Here is an 11,311-nt window from a genome sequence, read left to right as displayed (position 1 = left end):
TTGGACGCACAAGGAATTTGTCTTGGTGCATATGCTCTCAGTGTACATAAAAGAAAAGATACATTCATCAAGAACCATAAAGTACAACACTTAATGATAATCATAAGGAAACAGTCAATATAAATCTTAAAGATACCAGCAATAAGGTTACAGTCATACAGTTGTAAGTGGGAGGAGATGGGTGACTATTAATCTTTTCATCATTCCTATCACCCATCTCCTCCCACTTACGATAGAATGACTGTAACCTTGTTGCTGGTATCTTTAAGATTTATATTGACTGTTTCCTAGTATGATTTAATTGCTTATTTGTTCCCTATGACTATCATTAAGTGTTGGACCTTATGATTCTTGACGAAGTATCATGTCTTTTTATGTACACGGAGAGCGTATGCCCCAAAGACAAATTCCTTGTGTGTCCAATCACACTTGGCCAATGAAGAATTCTAATCTATTCTATTCTAATGAGGGACACCATGGCATTTCACACGTAAGCAGTTCAACTCAGCCCCACCTTCACAAAGTATCCGGATTCTGGTCATCAAAGATGCTCTTCCTTCCCGCAGACGGTCAAATCAGGAGACGTGAAGGCATTTCCTCAGGAAATCAACTTCCTCTTCTGGTCGATGGCCCCTAACTGGCTTAGCACTTGGTCTCTATAAAGAGAGAGACGAGAGAGGGAACTGAAGGAGGGGGGGGGCATAATAAGGTTTAGCACCCAGAATCCTCAGGGAATTTGAAGGGAGCACTGTTGGCTTTTATCTTGGAGTGGTGCGGTAGCCTAGAGGTGGAGCTCTCGCCTCACAATCAGGCGGCTGTGAATTCGATCCTAGGTAGAGGCAGATATTTCTCTCTCTCTCTCTCTCTCTCTCTCTCTCTCTCTCTCTTTCTGGGCATGTTGAGATTATATCTGCTGAATATAACTCCACATTGGCGACAGGAAGGGCATCCGGCTATTAAAACACTCAGCTCCAAGAATACACGAGACCATTGTCCCCTATCCCAAGCAGGGCCCAATGCAGGTAGTCCTCAACTTACAACCACAATGGAACCCAGAATTGATGTAGCTAGGCGAGACGTTTCTTAAGGGAGTTTTGCCCATTTGGCGACCTTTCTGGCTGCAGTTGTTAAGTGAAACACTGCAGTAACACGGCTGTTAGGGGCATCCGGCTTCCCCGTCGACTCTGCTTGTCAGAAGGTCGCAAAAGGGGGTCGCGTGACCCCGAGATACTGCGACCGTTCATAAACAGGAGTCAATTCCCAACTCTCTGCGTTTTGATCACGTGACCGGCCTCTGGTGGCTCAGCAGACTAAGTCTGTCTGTTATTAACACAGCTGCTTGCAATTATTGCAAGTTCAAGTCCCACCAGGCCCAAATGTTGACTCAGCCTTCCATCCTTTATAAGGTAGGTAAAATGAGGACCCAGATTGTTGGGGGCAATAAAAGTTGACTTTGTATATAATATACAAATGGATGAAGACTATTGCTTAACACAATGTAAGCCGCCCTGAGTCTTCGGAGAAGGGCGGGATATAAATGCAAATTAAAAAAAAAAAAAACCGTGGGAAATGCTGCAACGGCCGTAAGGGTGAAAAACAGTCGTTGAGTCACTTTTTTCAGTGATGTGCTAATTTGGAGCGGTCACTGAATGAAATGTTGTAAGTCGAGGACTACCTGCACCAATCAAACAGATCGATCCTTGTCAGCTTAGGCAGTCCAATAAAGCAGTTGAGTTAATCATTGCAAAGGAACTTGCTGATTTTTGCCAAACGCTTCCATTTACTGGACGAGTGGTGCGGAGGCCTCTCGCCTCACAATCAGGAGGCTGTGAGTTCGATCCTAGGTAGAGGCAGATATTTCTCTCTCTGGGCACAATTGAGAATGTATCTGCTGAACAAAACTCCGAATTGGCGACAGGAAGGGCATCCGGCCAGTAAATACTAAGCGCCATTCAGTTGCCCAGACTCCACCCCTTAAGGGATTATGGGGTCGTTAAAGGTTGATGATAGTTGTTCTATTTCTATTAGCCTATTGCTCCCAACAGTCTGGGTCCTCATTTTACTGATCTGGGAAGGATGGAAGGGTGAGTCAACTTCAAATCGGTCAGAATTGAACTCCTGGCAATGGGCAGAGTTAACAATAGCAGTAGCACTTAGACTTGTATACCGCTTCACAGTGCTTTACAGCCCTCTCTAAGCGGTTTATAGAGTCAGCATAATGCCCCTAATAATCCAGGTCCTTCATTTTACCAAACTCAGAAGGATGGAAGGCTGAGTCAACTCTGGTGGCTCAGACTGGTAAGACAGCCTGTTATTAACAGCAGCTGCTTGCAATTACTGCAGGTTCAGGTCCCACCAGGCCCAAGGTTGACTCAGCCTTCCATCCTTTATAAGGTAGGTAAAATGAGGACCCAGATTGTTGAGGGCAATAAGTTGACTTTGTATATAATATACAAATGGATGAAGACTATTGCTTGACATAGTGTAAGCCACCCTGAGTCTTCGGAGAAGGACGGGATATAAATGCAAATTTAAAAAAAACAACAACTATGAGCTGGTCTGGATCAAACTGCTGAAATGCCAGCAGCCAGCAACCAGCAGAAGTCGCCTGCAGTACTGCATTTCTAACCACCGCGTCACCACGGCTCAAATAAATAAACTTGGCCAGCGGCGCTAAAGAAAAGAATCTTGTTTTTTTAATTTTAAAGGAAATCTAAGATTTACGGGCGGTCAAATTGGAATCGGCGTAGGCGGGAGATGGCACACACCGAAGAGCTTCTATAAAAGATGGACCAGTTTTTCGGAGGCAACCTAAAATTAGCTAAGAGTTTTCCAGAGGGTATTGCTTGGCTTTAAATACCAGGAACACCTGTCCTGGAGTTTCTCACCAGATGTTCCCATCGCCGAGAAAAAGCCGTGGCATTTAAAAGCCAAGGCCTCGTCTAGACAGATGCCATAAAACTCTCCATCTGAACATATCAGCTCCCCTTTTTCCCCCACCCCCACATCACCCGACAATAATAAAAAAAAAGAGAGAGAGAAAGTCGCATTAAAGCTCCATAAAGTTAATTGGATCCCACCTCCTTGAAGCCTTGGATGCAGCTTTTTGGAGGGAGATTTAATTAAAATACAAAGAGAAGCTAGATGCGGGAGGGGAGGGGATATAAAGAGAGGGAAGGACCACAAATGCAGACTCTGGAGGTTATGGGAATGTGCTAACTTTCTAGGAAGCAGCAGCTGTTCCAAGGAAGGGAAAATACTGTGTTGACCCCCGCCCCACTTCTCAACAGTCCTCCTCCCTAAATAAAAATTGCTTTTTCCAGGCACTGTTTGGTTGGAGGAAGGCAGGGAGGGATAGGTTTTGCAATTTTACTGATTCAGGCCCATGGATGTCTGGGTTGTCAAGAACCCAGAATAGAATAGAATAGAATAGAATAGAATAGAATAGAATAGAATAGAATAGAATAGAATAGAATAGAATAGAATAGAATTTTTTATTGGCCAAGTGTGATTGGACACACAAGGGATTTGTCTTTGGTGCATATGCTCTCAGCGTACATAAAGAAAAGATACCTCCATCAAGAATCATAAGGTACAACATTTAATGATAGTCATAGGGAACAAATATTTTTTTATTATTGTACCCTATGATTATAATTGTACCCTATGATTATCATTAAGTGTTGTATCATTAAGTGTTAAATTGTACCCTGTGACCATCATTTGTGTTGTAAATGTTGTACCTTGATGAAGGTATCTTTTCTTTTATGTACGCTGAGAGCATATGCACCAAGACAAATTCCTTGTGTCCAATCACACTTGGCCAATAAAAATTCTATTCTATTCTATTCTATTCTATAAGCAATCAGGAAATAATCAATATCAATATAAATCGTAAGAATACCAGCAACAAGGGTCTCTGGTGGCTCAGCAGACTAAATCTGTCTGTTATTAACACAGCTGCTTGCAATTACTGCAAGTTCAATCCCACAAGGCCCAAGGTTGACTCAGCCTTCCATCCTTTATAAGGTAGGTAAAATGAGGACCCAGATTGTTGGGGGCAATAAAAGTTGATTTTGTATATAATATACAAATGGATGAAGACTATTGCTTAATACAGTGTAAGCCGCCCTGAGTCTTTGGAGAAGGGCGGGATATAAATTCACATTTTTTAAAAAAAGGTTACAGTCATACAGTCATAAGTGGAAGGAGAAGGGTGATGGGAACGATGAGAAGATTACCAATAGTGCAGATTTAGTAAATAGTTTAACAGTGTCGTGAGAATTATCTGTTTAGCAGAGTGATGGCATTCAGGAAAAAACTGTTCTTGTGTCTAGTTGTTCTGGTGTGCAGTGCTCTATACCGTCATTTTGAGGGTAGGCGTTGAAACAATTTATGTCCAGGATGCGAGGGATCTGTAAATATTTTCACAGCCCTCTTTTTGACTCGTGCAGTATACAGGTCCTCAGTGGAAGGCAGGTTGGTGGTGTTTTTTTTCTGCAGTTCTAATTATCCTCTGAAGTAGTTAAGGGGCTTGCATAAGAGCACAAAAGTGCCTACCATTCCTGTCCTATTGTTCTCTTCATTATAGTATTATATGCATACTTTTACTTATACTTTTACTTATATATACTTTTTTCTCTCATGATGGGTTATTGTTTATGTTGATGATTGTATATACTGTTGTGACAAAAATAAATAAATTTTAAAAAAAAAGTCTGTGTCTTTCTTGTGGGTTGCAGAACCAAACCAGACAGTTATAGAGGTGCAGATAACAAACTCAATAATTCCTCTGTAGAACTGGATCAGCAGCTCCTAGGGCAGTTTGAACTTTCTGAGTTCTGAGAATAAACCCAAGCCCTGCAAAACAGGGGATTCAAATGCACTGCTGGTGCATGCTTCTTTCTGCAACCGGCTCCAGCACGTTAGAAAAGAAAAAAAAACTCACCACTGGTGTAGCTTGGTGGCTGCATTTTTTACATGCGTGAATATACTGCCTCCTGGTGCAGGCTGATGGTCATTACAAACAGCACTGGATGTGGAGGGGGGAGAAGACACAGCTTCCTCCTTGCACAATGACCTATGGAGGCATTATGTAATGTGGCCTCCAAATGCAACGTTGTTTATTTCCATTAAGGATTTTAAATGCGGTAAACGTCCAATCTGTAGGAGGTGACTAGGCTGAGCCGAGGGAGGGGTCAAACCAGTAGTGGGATTCAAGTAATTTAACAACCGGTTCTCTGCCCTAATGATTTCTTCCAAGGACCAGTTTGCCAAACTGCTCAGACAGTTAACAACCGGTTCTCCCGAAGTGGTGCGAACTGGCTGAATCCCACCACTGGGTCAAACGCATCGTAAGTCAAGAGTCCCCGGGTGCCCACGAGAGAGCAAAGTCCAGCCAACCTTGAATGCCTTTCTTATCCCCCGCTCATTTTCTTTGACCGTTAGTTGGCCAGATTCTTGTAGAGAGCTTAAGCTTGCAATAAATCTTTATACTCAGACCAACAATCAATACCCCAATCAAGGAACTGCCAAAGAGCCACAGCCCAACCAAAGAATCTCTTAAGACCGCCCCCACCCACATAGACAGGCAAGACACCAGAATATAATCTGAGAGCAAACAACACTCCTTGCTAACACTGATGATGTTACTTAGTTGGGTAATGAAACGTCTGGGAGAAAACAAGCAAAGAGCACCCAGAACCCCTCTTTATACTCATTTGAACTATCTGAATTTCCTGGTTTCCCTGGTGCTTGACAAAATCTAAAGAAAAAGGATGGATGGATGGATGAAACGAAGGAAGGGAGGAAAAATGAAAAAAAATGTAAAATGAAAGAGAGGGAAGAATGGAGAGAAGGAGAAGGTGGGAAAGAAGGTGGGAAAGTGAGAGGAGGGAGGGAAGGAAGGAAGGAAAGAAAATGAAAGAGGAGAATGTAAAATGAAAGAGAGGGGAGAAAATAATGAAAGGAAGGAGAAAAAGGAAGGAAAGAAGGTGGAAGAGGGGAGGGAGGGAGGGAGGAAAGGAGGGAGGGAGGAAAGAAAGATGAAAGAGAGGAATGTAAAATGAAAGAGAGGGAAGAGCATAATGGAGGGAAGAAGAAAAAGGAAGTAAAGAAGGTGGGATGGGGAAGGAAGGAAGGAAGGAAGAAAGAAGGAAATGAGAAGGAAGGAAGGAAGGAAGGAAATGAGAAGGAAGGAAGGAAGGAAGGAAGGAAGGAAGGAAGGAAGGAAGGAAGGAAGGAAGGAAGAATGGATGGATGGATTCTGGACCAGCCATAACTTGTTTCATTCATTTCATTTTTTTCATTCACGGATAGAGCACCAGAGGTCAAGACACGTCTTATGTCCTGACCACTGCAAGCCCGTTATTTCCTGTGACACACACACACACACACACACACACACACACACACACACACACACGTGAATGTCAGGACTGCACTGCACCGTTATCTGGAAGCAAGCTTGCCAATGCCAACCCACCCACCGCTGTTGACCCGAACCAACCACCTACCACGGTGGGCCAAGGGTGGTCCGTCTGCTTCACCGGGGCAGAGTCCACCAGGAGTAGAAAACGCTCAGTAAAACCCCCCGGAGTGGAAGGTTCTCCAGAAATGAATCCCCTGCCACTCTGCACCCAGGAGGGGAAGGTTAGCTCAGAGTCCCGGGGGCAGAGCAATACAGCCGCCGCCACCCTGCCCTGGGCTTGATGGCACATAATGGAATTTCATTCATATTCATGGAGCTATAATCTCCAGAGTCACTGAAGCAAGCCGATGGAGTGAAAATTTATACCCACCCTGCCGCTGCTGATGAAGCGCATGGTTTACCCATCACCGACTCTAATTAAATGGGAAATTTAAAATGTTAACTTTGGCAGCCGCCCCTGGAGAGTTTCCCAAGCGTAAATTGTGCTTCCCGTATGTTAACCAAAGCCAAAGAGGAAAGCTACTGGGAGTTACTTACTCACGGCCCAACAAACCTTCAGGGATCTCCTCCGTTTCTTTCAACGGTGCGTGGGTGGGTTTGGGGTGCTAAAATAGGGTTCACGCGATGTAATGTAGGGCCTTAACTTGGTTTGGATTCAGCTGCTCGCTCAACAGATCGTGGTTAAAAAAAACCCAGCCTTTTAGAAAATAGGAAGGTTTTCAAGATGAAGAATGCACATGTTACCTGTATATCCTTTAAATGTACAATAGAATAGAATAGAGTAGAATAAGGAATAGAATAGAATAGAATAGAATAGAATAGAATAGAATAGAATAGAATAGAATAGAATAGAATAGAATAGAATAGAATAAGGAGTAGAGTAGAATAAAGAATAGAAGGATAGAATAGAATAGAATAGAATAGAATAGAATAGAATAGAATAGAATAGAATAGAATAGTATAAGGAGAGGAGAGGAGGGGAGAGAATTAGGAGGAGAGGAGATTAGAATAGTATAGTACAATACAATAAGGAATAGAATAGAATTATGAAGAGTAGAGTAGAAGAGAATATGAAATAGAATTAGAAATAGAGTAGGAATAGAATAGAATAGAATAGAATAGAATAGAATAGAATAGAATAGAATAGAATAGAATAGAATAGAATAGAATAAGGAGAGGAGAGGAGGGGAGAGAATTAGGAGGAGAGGAGATTAGAATAGTATAGTACAATACAATAAGGAATAGAATAGAATTATGAAGAGTAGAGTAGAAGAGAATATGAAATAGAATTAGAAATAGAGTAGGAATAGAATAGAATAGAATAGAATAGAATAGAATAGAATAGAATAGAATAGAATAGAATAGAATAAGAAAGTAAAGAATGGAATGGAAAGGAATAGAATAGATTATCAATTTTAGCAACTTTTTAAGATGTGTGGGCTTCAACTCCCAGAATTCTCCAGCCATATTCTGGTATGCATGTATATATGTATGTATGTATGTATGTATGTATGTATGTATGTATGTATGTATTTTAGGAAATTTATATTGCTGCCTATACCTGTATACCTGTATATTTGTTATAGTTCTGTACTTTTGATCTGGTAAAATGCCTACATGAATAAAATTTCTATTGCATTCAAAAATCAAGTTAGGTTAGTTGCAGAAACACTTTTAGACAAACTAAAGAAAAAAAATGGACCCATTGAGCAAACCATGATTGTTTTATTAGGAGTTAAGAATTATTTGCAAACATAGGCAAGAATGGGATAAAGAAATTGAGCATTCGGATTCGATTTCCAATTTTTTTAAAAAAAAACACCACTTCAAATAAATAAATAAATAAATAAATAAATAAATAAATAAATAAATAAATAAATAAATAAGTAAGTAAGTAAGTAAGTAAGTAAGTAAGTAAGTCGCCTTTTTGATAAAAATGGGAGGTCCACCAGGGAAGAAGAGATGATAAAACTAACCCAATTTCACAGTAACAGAATTGGAAGGGACCTTGGAGGTCATCTAGTCCACACACATCTAGTCCACTCTTGCTCACACAGGAGACCTCGACCTTTCTGATTGACAAGCTCAGTGTTTTAACCATTGAGGCACATGGTAAATTCTTTGACCAAGGGGGAAAAAAAAAACCCAATAGAGACTTAAAAAAAAAACCTTAAAAGCCTTATATGGTGGTTTTTTTCCCCTCAGAAAGAAGACCAAGCAGCTGATTTAAGAGATTTGAGGATAAAATAAGTCCAAGGAGGAGGAAGGGGGGGTGGAAAGTAAAATGGCAATTACTCAATAATAAGACGGGGAGAAATCATAATTCTACGTTTTCTTCCTTTTTTTCACTTCCTTTTTAAAATCTCTTATCTGTTCGCTTTGTTACACTTTTATGACCTTGAGTGGGGGGGGGAAACCCGCCTTTATTAAATCTAAACCCAAAGGATATAGCTTTTAGAATTCTTGATGAACGTATCTTTTCTTTTATGTACACTGAGAATGCATGCATCAAGACAAATTCCTTGTGTGTCCAGCCACACTTGGCCAATAAAATATTCTATTCTATTCTATTCTATTCTATTCTATTCTATTCTATTCTATTCTATTCTATTCTATTCTATTCTATTCTATTCCATTCCATTCCATTCCATTCCATTCCATTCCATTCCATTAATTCTATTCTATTCTATTCTAATTCCATTCCATTCCATTCCATTCCATTAATTCTATTCTATTCTATTCTATTCTATTCCATTCCATTCCATTCCATTCCATTAATTCTGTTCTATTCTATTCCATTCCATTCCATTCTATTCCATTAATTCCATTCTATTCCATTCCATTAATTCTATTCTATTCTATTCTAATTTCATTCCATTCCATTCTATTCCATTCCATTAATTCTGTTCTATTCTATTCCATTCCATTCCATTCCATTAATTCTATTCTATTTTTATTTTTATTTATTTTATTTATTTATTTTGTCACAACAGTATATATAAGCATAAGCATGAAAGTAACTAAATAATATATAAGCATATATATATATAAAACCATAAGCATGCAATAACTATATTAATTGGATATAATGAAAGAAAACATTCTTTCTATTCTATTCTATTCCATTCCATTCCATTCTTTGGAAGGCGGGAGGCTGGTGCAGACACATGGGGTTTGTAGAAGAAGGGGAAACATGGGAATTGCGGCGCAAGCAAGGGATCCCCGTGGCGATGCTCTCCGCCATCCCTTACGCCGCAACTCCCATGTTTCTCCTACTACTACTACAAAGCCCGGGCGCCTCCACCAGCCTCCCGCCTTCCTATCGCAACTCCCGCTTTAAGCCAGTCGTTCCCCACCACCTTCGGCGCCTGCGGCCTTCCCTTCCGGCAGAGGGCGCTGCGTGGCTTTCTTACCCACCCCACCCCACCCCACCGCCGGGCGGAAGCGGCGCCGCTCTAGCTTGCCCCTCGTCTGCTCCCTTCCTGCCTCTCCTGCGGGCTGCGCGTCGCCGAAGGTCGCCGCCGAGTCGGGAGCGCGCGGTGGGGAGGGGGAGTTGGTGGGGGGGGCAGCGCAGCCCCCCGGGAACGAGCATCCCCTGCCCCGCCACGGGGCCTGGCCGCCTCCATGGACCCTCTGGCGACCCCCGACCCCGGGAAGAGGACCCTCGCTGTATCCTTAGCCCAGCTGGTTGGGGGGGGCAGTTATGGGGTGTGGGGGGGGCGCTTGTCTAAACAAGTGGGGGGGGGCAGGCTCTGACCTTGCCCTGGGGAGGGGCAGCTAGAGTGGGAGCCCCCCCTCCCTTTCTTAAAATCAATCCCTCTTGGCTTTGGAGTCCCCCCCCCTTCCCCATTTGGGGGTGGGGAGGGTTGGGGGGGGCACAGGAGTGGGGGTGGGGTGGGGGGAGGAGGCCCTGCTGTCCTCGAAGCACCCCAGAAATGGGTGATGTTCAGGGCCAAGTGGCTTGGAAGACTTGCCCGGCTTGCTTCCTCCGAAAGGACTTCCTCTTGAAAGCTCAGGGGTGGCTGGGCAGGGGATGATGGGCAGCCTGCTTTCCTGTGGGATGGGCAAGGGACGATGGGCAGCCTGCTTTCGTGCGGGATGGGCAGGGGACGATGGGCACCCTCCTTTCCTGCGGGCTATGCAGGGGATGATGGGCAGCCTGATTTCCTGCGGGATGGGCAGGGGACGATGGGCACCCTCCTTTCCTGCGGGATGGGCAGGGGACGATGGGCAGCCTGCTTTCCTGTGGGATGGGCAGGGGACGATGGACACCCTGCTTTCCTGCGGGCTGGGCAGGGGACGATGGGCACCCTCCTTTCCTGCGGGCTATGCAGGGGATGATGGGCACCCTTCTTTCCTGTGGGATGGGCAGGGGACAGTGGGCACCCTCCTTTCCTGCGGGCTATGCAGGGGATGATGGGCAGCCTGATTTCCTGCGGGATGGGCAGGGGACGATGGGCACCCTCCTTTCCTGCGGGCTATGCAGGGGATGATGGGCAGCCTGATTTCCTGCGGGATGGGTAGGGGACGATGGGCACCCTCCTTTCCTGCGGGATGGGCAGGGGACGATGGGCAGCCTGATTTCCTGTGGGATGGGCAGGGGACGATGGACACCCTGCTTTCCTGCGGGCTGGGCAGGGGATGATGGGCACCCTCCTTTCCTGCGGGCTATGCAGGGGATGATGGGCACCCTCCTTTCCTGTGGGATGGGCAGGGGACGATGGGCACCCTCCTTTCCTGTGGGATGGGCAGGGGATGATGGGCACCCTCCTTTCCTGCGGGATGGGCAGGGGACAGTGGGCACCCTCCTTTCCTGCGGGCTATGCAGGGGATGATGGGCAGCCTGATTTCCTGTGGGATGGGCAGGGGACGATGGGCAGC

At 44.1% G+C, this 11,311-nt stretch overlaps 1 protein-coding gene across 2 annotated transcripts in view; it reads left to right on the top strand.

Annotated features, from left to right (window-relative positions):
- Positions 1–9,893: 9,893 nt before the first annotated feature.
- Positions 9,894–11,311, top strand: part of OCRL (OCRL inositol polyphosphate-5-phosphatase) — a 42,016-nt gene continuing 40,598 nt past the window's right edge. The window contains exon 1 of one of the 2 annotated variants that reach the window (XM_058196908.1): positions 9,894–10,099. In XM_058196908.1, the coding sequence (XP_058052891.1) occupies positions 10,055–10,099 (45 nt within the window). In that variant the 5' untranslated portion in view covers positions 9,894–10,054. The remainder of the gene's footprint in view (positions 10,100–11,311) is intronic. The other variant, XM_058196909.1, reaches the window with a different exon arrangement.

The sequence above is a fragment of the Ahaetulla prasina genome, chromosome 11 (assembly GCF_028640845.1).
Source record: "Ahaetulla prasina isolate Xishuangbanna chromosome 11, ASM2864084v1, whole genome shotgun sequence".
NCBI lineage: Eukaryota > Metazoa > Chordata > Lepidosauria > Squamata > Colubridae > Ahaetulla > Ahaetulla prasina.
The sequence above is the reverse complement of the archived record's forward strand: the minus strand, read 5'-3'. Positions and strand labels throughout refer to the sequence as shown.